The sequence below is a fragment of the Catharus ustulatus genome, chromosome 40 (genome assembly GCF_009819885.2).
Source record: "Catharus ustulatus isolate bCatUst1 chromosome 40, bCatUst1.pri.v2, whole genome shotgun sequence".
In the NCBI taxonomy this organism is placed as follows: domain Eukaryota; kingdom Metazoa; phylum Chordata; class Aves; order Passeriformes; family Turdidae; genus Catharus; species Catharus ustulatus.
In genome coordinates, this window is record NC_046260.1 from 579,648 (window position 1) to 593,881 (window position 14,234).

Here is a 14,234-nt window from a genome sequence, read left to right on the forward strand (position 1 = left end):
CCCCTAAATCCCCTAAAAAATCCCCAAAATCCCCCTTAAACCCCCCCAACCCCCCCCAAAAAATGTCCCCAAACTGTCCCCAGATGTCCCTGACCGTGTCCCCTCCCCCCAGGCTGCGAGCTGCCCCGGCCCCTCCCCAAAAACTGTCCCCAAAATGTCCCCAAATCCCCTAAAAAATCCCCAAAATCCCCCCTAAAATGTCCCCAAATGTCCCCAAAATGTCCCTAAAAAATCCCCAAAAATCCCCCCAAAAATGTCCCCAAATGTCCCAAACTGTCCCCAAATCCCCTCTAGATGTCCCCAACTCCCTCAAACTGTCCCCAAATTGTCCCCAAATGTCCCCAAATCCCCCCTAAATCCCCCCAAAAATCAGCAAAATGTCCCCAAAATGTCCCAAAATCCCCTAAAAAATCCCCAAAAATCCCCAAAAATCCCCAAAAATCCCCCCAAACTGTCCCCAAGCTGTCCCCAAATGCCACCCCAGATGTCCCCAGATGTCCCTGACCGTGTCCCCTCCCCCCAGGCTGCGGGCTGCCCCGGCCCCTCCCCCAGCCCCGCTCGGTGGGGGGCTCGGAGGCGGGGGAGGGGCGCTGGCCCTGGCAGGGCTCCCTGCGCCGGGGGGGCTCCCACGTCTGCGGGGTGTCCCTGGTGGCTCCCCAGTGGGTGCTGACGGCGGCACACTGCCTGCAGGGGTGAGTGAAACCAGTATAAACCAGTATGGACCAGTACAAACCAGTATAAACCAGTATGAATCAATATAGACCAGTATAAATCAATATAGATCAATATAGACCAGTATGGGCTTGTATAGACCAGTACGGGACTGGGGTGGGTGCTGACGGCGGCACACTGCCTGCAGGGGTGAGTCTGACCAGTATAAACCAGTATAAACCAGTACAAACCAGTACAAACCGGTATAGACCAGTATGGATCAATATAGATCAATATAAACCAGTATAGACCAGTACGGGACTGGAATTGGACTGGCAATGGACTGGGGTGGGTGCTGACCCGCATCAAACCAGTATGGACCAGTATAGACCAGTACAAACCAGTATAGACCAGTACAAACCAGTATAGACCAGTATAGACCAGTATAAATCAATATAGATCAATATAGACCAGTATGGATCAACAGAGATCAATATAGACCAGTATGGGACTGGGATTGGACTGGGGTGGGTGCTGACCCGCATCAAACCAGTATGGACCAGTATAGACCAGTATAAACCAGTATAAATCAATATAAATCAATATAGATCAATATAGACCAGTATAGACCAGTACGGGACTGGGATTGGACTGGGGTGGGTGCTGACGGCGGCACACTGCCTGCAGGGGTGAGTCTGACCAGTATGGACCAGTATGGACCAGTATGGACCAGTATGAATCAATACAGACCAGTATAAACCAGTATAAATCAATATAGATCAATATAAACCAGTATAGATTAATACAGACCAGTACGGGACTGGGATTGGACTGGGGTGGGTGCTGACCTGTGTCAAACCAGTATAAACCAGTATAGACCAGTATAAACCAGTATAAACCAGTACAAACCAGTACAAATCAATATAGACCAGTATAGATTAATACAGACCAGTATGGGACTGGGATTGGACTGGGAATGGATTGGGGTGGGTGCTGACCTGTGTCAAACCAGTATGGACCAGTATAGACCAATACAAACCAGTACAGACCAGTATAAACTAGTACAAACCAGTATAAATCAATACAGACCAGTATAAACCAGTATAATTCAGTACGGACCAGTATAAACCAGTATGGGCTTGTATAGACCAGTATGGGACTGGGGTGGGTGCTGACGGCAGCACACTGCCTGCAGGGGTGAGTCTGACCAGTATGGACCAGTATAAACCAGTATGGACCAGTATAAACCAGTATAAACCAGTACAAACCAGTATAAATCAATATAGACCAGTATAGATTAATATAGACCAGTATGGGACTGGGATTGGACTGGGGTGGGACTTGACCTGCATCAAACCAGTATGGACCAGTATAGACCAGTATAAACCAGTATGGACCAGTACAAACCAGTATAAACCAGTATAAATCAATATAGATCAATATAGACCAGTATAGACCAGTACGGGACTGGGATTGGACTGGGGTGGGTGCTGACGGCGGCACACTGCCTGCAGGGGTGAGTCTGACCAGTATAAACCAGTATAAACCAGTATAAACCAGTATAAACCAGTATAAACCAGTATAAATCAATATAGATCAATATAGACCAGTACAGACCAGTACGGGACTGGGATTGGACTGGGGTGGGTGCTGACGGCTGCACACTGCCTGCAGGGGTGAGGCTGACCAGTATAAACCAGTACAAACCAGTATAAACCAGTATAAATCAATACAGACCAGTACAAACCAGTATAGACCAGTATGGATCAGTATAGGCTTGTAAAGACCAGTATGGGACTGGGATTGGACTGGGATTGGACTGGGGTGGGTGCTGACCTGTGTCAAACCAGTATAAACCAGTATAGACCAGTATAAACCAGTATGGACCAGTATAAACCAGTATAAACCAGTACAAATCAATATAGACCAGTATAGATTAATATAGACCAGTATGGGACTGGGATTGGACTGGGGTGGGTGCTGACCTACATCAAACCAGTATGGACCAGTATAAACCAGTATAGACCATTATAGACCAGTACAAACCAGTATAAACCAGTATGGACCAGTATAAATCAATACAGACCAGTACAAACCTGTATAGACCAGTATGGATCAATATGGATCAATATAGACCAGTATAGACCAGTATGGGACTGGGATTGGACTGGGGTGGGAGCTGACCTGCATCAAACCAGTATGGACCAGTACAGACCAGTATAAACCAGTATAAACCAGTACGGACCAGTTTGGGGCTGGGATCGGTTTGGGGGGTGCTGGGAGGGAGCCCCTCCCCCACCCTGACCCCTGACCTTTGATTGACCCCTGACCTCTGATTGACCCCTCCCCCATTTTCCCCTCAATGACGTCACTGACCCCTCCCCCACCCCTCAATGACCCCTCCCCATTCCCCCTCCCCCACACTGACCCCTCCCCCTCTGTGACCCCTGAATGACCCCTTCAGTGACCTCACTGACCCCTCCCCCACCCCATCACTGACCTCACTGACCCCTCCCCCATTTTCCCCTCCCCCACACTGACCCCTCCCTCTCTGTGACCCCTCCATGACCCCTCAATGACGTCACTGACCCCTCCCCCATTTCCCCTCCCCCTCTGTGACCCCTCCTTGACCCCTCAGTGACATCACTGACCCCTCAGTGACCTCAGTGACCCCTCCCCCTTTTCCCCTCCCCCACAGTGACCCCTCCCCCTCCCTGACCCCTCCTTGACCCCTCAGTGACGTCACTGACCCCTCAATGACGTCACTGACCCCTCCCCCACCCCTCAATGACCCCTCCCCATTTCCCCTCCCCCACACTGACCCCTCCCCCTCTGTGACCCCTCTGTGACCCCTCAATGACGTCACTGACCCACAATGACATCACTGCCCCCTCAATGACGTCACTGACCCCTCCCCCTCCCCCACACTGACCTCAGTGACCCCTCCCCCACTTCCCCTCCCCCACACTGACCCCTCCCCCTCCGTGACCCCTCTGTGACCCCTCAGTGACGTCACTGACCCCTCCCCCACCCCTCAGTGACCCCTCAATGACCCCTCCCCATTTCCCCTCCCCCACACTGACCCCTCCCCCTCAATGACCCCTCCCCCACCCCCTCAATGACGTCACTGACCCCTCCCCCACCCCATCACTGACCTCAATGACCCCTCCCCCATTTTCCATTTTCCCCTCCCCCACACTGACCCCTCCCCCTCCATGACCCCTCAGTGACCCCTCAATGACGTCACTAACCCCTCAATGACGTCACTAACCCCTCCCCCCGCCCCTCCCCCACAGCTCCAGCGACCCCCGCCTCTTCTCCGTCCTTTTGGGCACCGCCGAGCTGGACAGAGGGGGGGAGGGGCGGGGTGGGGGAGGGGCGGGCGTGTCCATCCCGCTCTCGCTGCTCCTCCCCCACCCCTCGTACGCGGGCGAGGCCACCAGCGGGGACCTGGCCCTGGCCCGGCTGGCCCGGCCCGTCCGGTTCGGACCCGGGCTGGGCCCGGTCTGCCTCCCCTCCCCCACCCTGCGCTTCCCGCCCGGAACGCGCTGCGTCAGCACCGGCTGGGGGGAGGTGCGGCCTGGAGGTAACTGGGATATACTGGGATATACTGGGAGGGGAGTGGGAGGGACTGGGAGGGGAGTGGGAGGGACTGGGAGGGACTGGGAGGGACTGGGATATACTGGGAGGGGAGTGGGAGGGACTGGGAGGGACTGGGATGGACTGGGAGGGGACTGGGAGGGACTGGGATGGACTGGGAGGGAACTGGGATGGACTGGGAGGGACTGGGAGGGACTGGGAGGGACTGGGAGGGACTGGGATGGACTGGGAGGGACTGGGAGGGAACTGGGATGGACTGGGAGGGACTGGGAGGGACTGGGAGGGACTGGGAGGGACTGGGAGGGGAGGGAACAGGGCGCAGTTCCCAAAGCCGCCACCAGGGGGAGACAGAGAGACAGAGAATTTATTAATGGGAACTGGGATGGACTGGAATGAACTGGGAGGGACTGGGAGGGACTGGGAGGGGATTGGGATGGACTGGGATGGACTGGGAGGGACTGGGATAAACTGGGAGGGGACTGGGAGGGACTGGGAGGGACTGGGAGGGACTGGGATGGAACTGGGAGGGACTGGGAGGGGACTGGGATGGACTGGGAGGGACTGGGAGGGAACTGGGATGGACTGGGAGGGACTGGGATGGACTGGGAGGGCACTGGGATGGACTGGGAGGGACTGGGAGGGGAGTGGGAGGGGATTGGGAGGGACTGGGAGGGACTGGGATGGACTGGGATGGACTGGGATAAACTGGGAGGGGAGTGGGGGGGACTGGGAGGGAACTGGGATGGACTGGGAGGGACTGGGAGGGACTGGGAGGGAACTGGGAGGGGATTGGGAGGCAGTGGGAGGGAACTGGGAGGGACTGGGAGGGACTGGGAGGGAACTGGGAGGGACTGGGATGGACTGGGACAAACTGGGATGGACTGGGATAAACTGGGAACAGGGCGCAGTTCCCAAAGGCGCCACCAGGGGGAGACAGAGAGACAGAGAATTTATTAATGGGAACTGGGAGGAACTGGGAGGGACTGGGATGGACTGGGATGGACTGGGATGGACTGGGATGGGATTGGGAGGGACTGGGAGGGGATTGGGAGGGACTGGGATAAACTGGGATGGGATTGGGATGGACTGGGATATACTGGGAGGGACTGGGAGGGGACTGGGAGGGGACTGGGAGGGGATTGGGAGGGGATTGGGAAATCAAGGCTTCAAGTCAGTGATGGTCACTGGGGTCACTCAGGGGTCACTCATTGATCATTGGTCACTCAGGGTCACTCAGTGGTCACTCTGATCACTCAGTGGTCATTCAGTGGTCACTCAGTGGTGAGTTGGTCTCTGGTCACTCAGTGGTCACTCATTGATCAATGGTCACTCAGACGTCACTCAGTGGTCACTCTGATCACTCATTGATCGATGGTCACTCAGTGGTCAGTGGTGACTCACTGGTCACTCATTGATCACTGGTCACTCATTGGTCAGTGGTCAGTTGGTCACTCACTGCTCACTCACTGCTCACTCATTGATCAATGGTCACTCATTGATCAATGGTCACTCACTGATCATTGGTCACTCATTGATCAATGGTCACTCACTGATCATTGGTCACTCATTGATCAATGGTCACTCATTGATCAATGGTCACTCACTGATCAGTGGTCACTCACTGCTCACTCACTGCTCACTGATTGATCAATGGTCACTCACTGGTGAGTTGGTCACTCAGTGGTCACTCAGTAGTCACTCAGTGTCACTCTGATCACTCACTGGTCAGTTGGTCACTGAGTGTCACTCAGTGGTCACTCAGTGATCACTCATTGATCACTGGTCACTCATTGATCACTGGTCACTGGTCACTCACTGGTCAGTGGTCAGTGGTCACTCAGTGGTCACTCAGAGTCACTCATTGGTCACTCAGTGTCACTCTGATCACTCACTGGTCATTGGTCAGTTGGTTGCTCATTGGTCAGTGCTCACTCAGTGGTCACTCACTGATCAACAGTCACTCAGTGGTCACTCAGAGGTCACTCAGTGTTCACTCATTGATCACTGGTCACTCTCCGGTCACTCAGAGTCACTCAGTGGTCACTCACTGGTCACTCATTGATCACTGGTCAGTGGTCAGTTGGTCACTCATGGTCACTCAGTGATCACTCATTGATCAATGGTCACTCAGTGGTCACTCAGAGTCACTCAGTGGTCACTCATTGATCAGTGGTCACTCAGTGTCACTCATTGATCACTCAGAGGTCACTCAGTGTTCACTCATTGATCACTGGTCACTCAGTGGTCACTCAGTGGTCACTCAGAGGTCACTCAGAGGTCACTCAGAGTCACTCAGAGTCACTCATGGTCACTCAGGGGTCACTCATTGATCAATGGTCACTCAGTGGTCACTCAGTGATCAGTGGTCACTCACTGGTCACTCACTGGTCACTCAGTGATCACTGGTCAGTGGTCAGTGGTCACTCACTGCTCACTCAGTGTTCACTCATTGATCAATAGTCACTCACTGGTCAGTGGTCACTCAGTGGTCACTCAGTGGTCACTCAGTGGTCACTCAGTGGTCAGTGGTCACTCAGTGTCACTCAGTGTCACTCTCTGGTCACTCAGAGTCACTCACTGGTCAGTGGTCACTCAGTGTCACTCTGATCACTCACTGATCAATGGTCACTCTCTGGTCACTCAGTAGTCACTCAGGCTCACTCAGGGTCACTCATTGGTGACTCAGTGGTCACTCATTGATCAATGGTCATTCAGTGGTCACTCAGAGTCGCTCAGTGGTCACTCATTGATCAGTGGTCACTCAGTGTCACTCACTGGTCACTGTGGTCACTCATTGATCACTGGTCTCTCTGGTCACTCAGAGTCACTCAGAGTTACTCTCTGGTCACTCAGTGGTCACTCAGTGGTCACTCAGTGATCACTCATTGGTCACTCAGTGGTCATTCACTGGTCAGTGGTCACTCAGTGGTCACTCAGAGTCACTCATTGATCACTCATTGATCATTGGTCACTGTGGTCACTCATTGGTCACTGATCACTCAGTGGTCACTGGTCAGTGATCACTCAGTGGTCACTCAGGGTCACTCAGTGGTCACTCATTGGTCAGTGGTCAGTTGGTCACTGTGGTCACTCATTGATCAGTGGTCACTCAGTGGTCACTCACTGGTCAGTTGGTCACTCACTGGTCAGTGGTCACTCAGTGGTCACTCACTGGTCAGTGGTCACTCACTGGTCAGTGGTCACTCAGTGTCACTCTGATCACTCACTGATCAATGGTCACTCTCTGGTCACTCAGTAGTCACTCAGGCTCACTCAGGGTCACTCAGTGTCACTCTGTGGTCACTCAGGGTCACTCATTGGTGACTCAGTGGTCACTCATTGATCAATGGTCATTCAGTGGTCACTCAGAGTCGCTCAGTGGTCACTCAGTGCCACTCAGAGTCACTCATTGATCAATGGTCACTCAGTGGTCAGTGATCACTCAGTGGTCACTCACTGTCAGTGGTCAGTTGGTCACTCACTGGTCAGTGGTCACTCATTGATCAGTGGTCAGTTGGTCACTGTGGTCACTCACTGCTCACTCAGTGTTCACTCATTGATCAATGGTCACTCACTGGTCAGTGGTCACTGGTCACTCAGTGTCACTCAGTGTCACTCTCTGGTCACTCAGAGTCACTCAGTGGTCACTCATTCATCACTCAGTGTCACTCTGATCACTCATTGATCAATGGTCACTCAGTGGACACTCAGTGGTCAGTGGTCACTCATTGATCAATGGTCACTCAGTAGTCACTCTGATCACTCTGTGGTCACTCTCTGATCACTCAGGGTCACTCTGGTCACTCAGAGGTCACTCAGTGGTCACTCATTGGTCAGTTGGTCACTCAGGGTCACTTAGTGGTCACTCATTTATCAATGGTCACTCAGGGTCACTCAGCAGTCACTCAGTGGTCAGTCAGTGGTCACTCAGTGTCATTCACTGGTCAGTTGGTCACTCACTGGTCAGTGGTCACTCAGTGGTCACTCACTGGTCAGTGGTCACTCAGTGACACTTGCTGGTGACTCATTGATCAATGGTCACTCAGTGTTCACTCAGTGTTCACTCATTGATCAGTGGTCACTCATTGATCAATGGTCACTCACTGGTCACTGGTCAGTGATCACTCTCTGGTCACTCAGTGGTCAGTTGGTCGCTCAGTGTCACTGATCACTCAGAGTCACTCAGTGGTCACTCAGTGCTCACTGCTGACTCACTGGTCAGTTGGTCACTCACTGGTCAGTTGGTCACTCAGTGGTCACTCAGTGCTCACTCAGTGTTCACTCAATGATCAATGGTCACTCATTGATCACTGATCACTCACTGGTCACTGGTCAGTGATCACTCACTGATCACTCACTGGTCACTGGTCACTCACTGGTCACTCAGTGGTCACTCAGTGGTCACTCTCCCCCCCAGAGTCCCCACGCCGCCTGCGCCAGCTCGAGGTGCCTCTGCTGCCCCTGGGGCTGTGCCGGCGACTCTACGGCACCGACCTGGGCCCGGCGCTGCCGCCGCGGCCGATCCAGCCGGACATGCTGTGTGCCGGACACCCCGAGGGGGGCAAGGACACCTGCAAGGTGAGAGGGACACCTGGGGACACCTGGGGACACACCTGGGGACACCTGGGGACAGGTGACACACCTGGGGACACCTGGGGACACACCTGGGGACAGGTGAGATACACCTGGGCACACCTGAGGGGTCCCCTGATGTCCTCAGTGTCCATTTGTCCACTCTGGAGTCACTCCAGGTGTGTCCCCAACGTCCACTCAATGTCCCCAATGTCCAGTCAGTGTCCCCAATGTCCCCAATGTCCATTTGTCCACTCTGGGGTGACTCCAGGTGTGTCCAGGTGTGTCCAGGTGTGTCTGGTCAGTGTCCCCACTGTCTGGTCACTCGGTCACTTGTCCATTTGTCCATCCCAGGGTGACTCCTAGTCAATGTCTAGTCAATGTCCCCATTGTCCCCACTGTCTGTCCATCCGGTCAGTGTCCATTGTCCCCAATGTCCATCTGGTCACTTGTCCATCTGTCCATTTGTCCACTCTAGGGTGACTCCGGGGGTCCCCTGGTGTGTCCAGTCAGTGTCCCCAATGTCCCCAGTGTCCATTTGTCCACTCTAGGGTGACTCCGGGGGTCCCCAGGTGTGTCCATTGTCCCCAATGTCCATCTGGTCACTTGTCCATCTGTCCATTTGTCCACTCTAGGGTGACTCCGGGGGTCCCCAGGTGTGTCCAGTCAGTGTCCCCAATGTCCATTTGTCCAGTCACTGTCCCCTGGTGTGTCCAGTCAATGTCCCCAATGTCCACTCAGTGTCCCCAGTGTCCATTTGTCCATCCCAGGGTGACTCCAGGTGTGTCCAGGTGTGTCACCAATGCCCCTGGTCACTTGGTCACTCGGTCACTTGTCCATTTGTCCACTCTAGGGTGACTCTGGGGGTCCCCTGGTGTGTCCAGTCAGTGTCCCCAATGTCTAGTCACTGTCCCCAATGTCCCCAGTGTCCATTTGTCCACTCTGGGGTGACCCCAGGTGTGTCCAGGTGTGTCCCCACTGTCTGGTCACTTGGTCACTTGTCCATTTGTCCACTCTAGTTTGACTCCGGGGGTCCCCTGGTGTGTCCAATGTCCCCAATGTCCCCAGTGTCCATTTGTCCACTCGGTCACTTGTCCATCTGTCCATTCTAGGGTGACTCCGGGGGTCCCCTGGTGTGTCCAGGTGTGTCCAGGTGACCCCAGGTGTGTCCAATGTCCCCAGTGTCCATCTGGTCACTTGTCCATCTGTCCATTTGTCCACTCTAGGGTGACTCTGGGGGTTCCCTGGTGTGTCCAGGTGACCCCAGTGTCCACTCAATGTCCCCAATGTCCATTTGTCCACTCTGGAGTCACTCCAGGTGTGTCCAGGTGTGTCTGGTCACTGTCCCCAATGTCTCCAATGTCCACTCAGTGTCCCCAATGTCCATTTGTCCACTCTAGTTTGACTCCGGGGGTCCCCTGGTGTGTCCAATGTCCCCAATGTCCATCTGGTCACTTGTCCATTTGTCCACTCTAGGGTGACTCCGGGGGTCCCCTGGTGTGTCCATCCTCCGGCCGCTGGGTCCTGGCCGGGATCGTCTCGTGGGGGGAGGGGTGCGGGGTCCCGCAGCGCCCCGGGGTCTACACGCGGGTCAGCGCCTTCTCTGATTGGATAGCGGCCCGCGCGGGGGGCGTGGCCTTCGTCTCGCCCCGCCCACGCAACGGCGCCCCCTGGCGGGTGGGAGGACTGGCGGTGGCGGTGGTCAGTGTGGTGGTCAGTGCGGTGGTCAGTGCGGGGGTCAGTTTGGGGTAAAGAAGGGGTTAAAAAATGAGGAAAAATGGGGGAAAATAAAGGGAAAAAATGAGGGAAAAATGGGTTTAAAATGAGGAAAAAAAATGGGTTAAAATTAGAAAAAAATGGGGAAAAAAGGGAAAAAAATGCATTAAAAATGAGGAAAAAATGGGTTAAAAATGAGGGAAAAAAATGAGGAAAAAATGGGTTAAAAATGAGGGGAAAATGGGTTAAAATAAGGAAAAATAGAGAGGAAAAAATGGGTTAAAATGAGAAAGAAATGGGTTAAAAATGAGGAATAAATGGGTTAAAAATGAGGAAAAATTGGTGAAAAAATGGGTAAAAAATAGGGAAAAAATGGGTTAAAAATTAGGAAAAAATGGGGAAAAAAGGGGGAAAAATGCATTAAAAATGAGGAAAAACTGAGGGGGAAATGACGAAAAAAAATGCTAAAAAATGAGGGAAAACTGGGACAAAAATGAGGGGAAAATGAGAAAAAGGAGGAGAAAAAATGGCAAAAATTGGGTTAAATAATGAGGGAAAAATGGATAAAAAATGGGTGAAAATGGGCAAAAAAATTGAGGAAAAATAAGTTTAAAATACGGAAAAAATGGGGAAAAAAGGAGGAAAAAAACCAGGGAAAATGGGTTAAAAAATTAGGAAAAAAATGGGTTAAAAAGGTGAAAAATGAGGGGAAAATGGGTTAAAAAAGGAGGAAAAATGGTAAAGAAATGAGGAAAAAATGGGTCAAAATGAGGGGGAAAATGAGGAAAAAATTTGGTTAAAAGAGGTGAAAATGGGTAAAAAATGAGGGGAAAAATGGGGGAAAATGGGGGAAAAAAGGAAACAAATGGGGAAAAAATGAGGAAAAAATGAGGAAAAATGGGGAAAAGAATGGGTTAAAATGAGGGAAAAAAGGGGTGAAAAATGGGTTAAAAATTAGGAAAAATTGGTGAAAAAATGGGTAAAAATTAGGAAAAAATGAGGAAAAATGGGTTAAAATAAGGAAAAAAAAAGAGGAAAAATGGGTTAAAATTGAGGAAAAAATGGGTTAAAAATAGGAAAAAATGGGGAAAAAAGGGAAAAAATGCATTAAAAATGAGGAAAAAATGGGTTAAAATGGGTTAAAAATGAGGAAAATGGGTTACAAATGGGTTTAAAATGAGGAAAAATGGGTTAAAAAAGAAGAGAAAAAGGCAAAAAAATGAGGAAAAAAAGAGGGAAAAATGGGTTAAAAATGAGGGAAAAAAAGAGGGAAAAATGGGTTAAAAATGAGGGAAAACAAAGAGGGAAAAATGGGTTAAAAATGAGGGAAAAATGGGTTAAAATGAGAAAAAAATGGGATAAAAATGAGGAAGAAATGGGTTAAAAAAGGGGAAAAATGGGTTAAAAATGAGGAAAAAATGAGTTAAAAATGAGGAAAAATTGGTGAAAAAATGGGTTAAAATTAGGGAAAAAATGGGGAAAAAAGGGGGAAAAATGAGGAAAAAATGGGTTAAAAATGAGGAAAAATTGGGTTAAAAATGAGGGAAAAAAGGGAAAAAAGTAGGAAAAAAGTAGGAAAAAATGGGTTAAAAATGGGTTAAAATGAGGAAAAAAAGGGTTAAAAATGAGGGAAAATGGGGGAAAAAATGGGTTAAAAAATGAGGAAAAAATTGAGGATAAAATTGGTTTAAAAAGACCAAGAATGGGTAAAAAAATAGGAAAAAATGGGTAAAAACGGATGGTGGCTCCTTAAAATGAGAAGGGAACCCAAAAATGGGGAGGGGGACCCCAAAAACCCCCCCAAAAAAATAAAAAAATTCTGAAAAAATTGAGGAAAAAAGCGGCGTAATTACGGTAATTGAATTTCGGAGATTTTGGGGAATTTTTTTATTTTATTTTTATTTTTTTTGGATTTTTTGGGGGATTTTTTAAAATTCTTTATTTTTATTTTTTTATTTTTTGGAATTTTTGGGGGAATTTTTTATTTTTATTTTTTTGGATTTTTTGGGATTTTTGGGGGGGATTTTTTATTTTTATTATTATTTTTTTTGATTTTTGGGGGGATTTTTAAAATTTTATTTTCATTTTATTGGATTTTTTTGGGGAACTTTTTGGGTATTTTTTACGTTTATTTTTATTATTTTGGATTTTTTGGGGGGATTTTTTAGGGGATTTTTTTGGATTTTATTTTTATTTTTTTTGAAATTTTTGGGAATTTTTTTTTTTTTGGGGGGGGGGATTTTTGGGGATTTCATTTTAATTTTTTTTTTTATTTTTTTGGGAATTTTTTGGGGAATATTTTGGAATTTTTTTGAGATTTTTGGGGGGGAAATTTTGAGGAAAAAAGCGGCGATTTCGGGGCCCGGAGCGGGGCCGGGGAATGGCGGCCGCTGTGTGGTTAAAACCGGAAGTGGCGGGCGGAAGTGGACGCTGATTGGCTAAAACTGGAAGAGGCGGGCGGAAGTGGACGATGATTGGTTAAAACGATAAGCGGCGGGCGGAAGTGCCCTCTGATTGGCTGCCGCTTGGAGGGGCGGGATTTTCCGGGCAGAAGTGCCTCCTGATTGGCTGCAAAAGGTGTGGGCGGGATTTTTCGAGCGGAATCGGTTCCTGATTGGTTCCCGCCGAAGTGGGCGTGGCCGGAACCGCGTTTGGCGGGATTTCCCACGTGACCCCGACAAATCCCAAATTTTGGGGGTCCTGGGCTGGGTTTTGGGGTGAAAATCCCAAATTTTGGGGCATCCAAAATGGGAGGGACCCCAAAATTTAGGAGTGGGACCCAGAATTCTAATTTTGGGACCCCAAAAATTCGAGATTTGACCCCAAAATTTGGGGGTGGGACTCTAAAATTGGAATTTTGGGATCTGCAAAATTCGGGATTTTCACCCCAAAATTTTGGGACCCCCCCAAATCTCTGTGACCCCCCCCACAAATAAATTAAAACTCTGAGACTCCTCGTGATTTTGGTTCTTGTTTTATTCGGGACCCCAAAATTTGGGGAAAAAAAAAATCTCAAAATTTGGGGAAAAACCCAAAACTGAAATGCCAAAAATTGAGAAAAAAAAAACCCAAATATTGAGGGAAAAAATCCAAATATTCGAGGAAAAAAATCCTAAAATTGAGGAAAAAAATTCCAAAATTTGGGAAATTCCAAAAATTGAAACGAGGAAAATGTCCCAAAATTTGAGGCAAAAAAAATCCCAAAATTGAAGAAAAAAATTCCCCCAAAAAATGAAGAAAAAATCCTGAAATTTGGGGCAAAAACCCCAAAATTGAAATGAGGGAAAATCCAGAATTTGAGGAGAAAAACCCCAAAATCTGAGGGAAAAAATCCCAAAAATGGAGGGAAAAATACCAAAAACTGAGGAAAAAAATCCCAAACTTTGGGGGTAAAAATCCCAAAATTGAAACGAGGGAAAACCCCAAAATTTGAGGAAAAAAAATCCCAAAAATGAGGAAAAAAATCCTAAAATTGAAATGAGGGAAAACCCCGAATTTGAGGAAAAAAATCCAAAAAATGAGGAAAAAAATCCCAAAATTGAAATGAGGGAAAATCCAGAATTTGAGGAAAAAAAATCCCAAAAATGAGGAAAAAAATCCCAAAATTGAAATGAGGGAAAATCCCAAAATTTGAGGGAAAAAAATCCAAAAAAATGAGGAAAAAAATTCTGAATTTTGAGGAAAAAAAATGCGAA

The 14,234-nt window shown here is 49.3% G+C and overlaps 1 protein-coding gene across 1 annotated transcript in view; it reads left to right on the forward strand.

The window, feature by feature from the left end:
- The window catches only part of LOC117010233 (serine protease 33-like), a 16,888-nt gene extending 6,313 nt beyond the window's left edge, over positions 1–10,575 (forward strand). The window contains exons 6-9 of the mRNA XM_033084526.1: positions 532–692; positions 3,948–4,237; positions 8,669–8,829; positions 10,300–10,575. Of these exons, the coding sequence (XP_032940417.1) occupies positions 532–692; positions 3,948–4,237; positions 8,669–8,829; positions 10,300–10,575 (888 nt within the window). The remainder of the gene's footprint in view (positions 1–531; positions 693–3,947; positions 4,238–8,668; positions 8,830–10,299) is intronic.
- Positions 10,576–14,234: the final 3,659 nt, after the last annotated feature.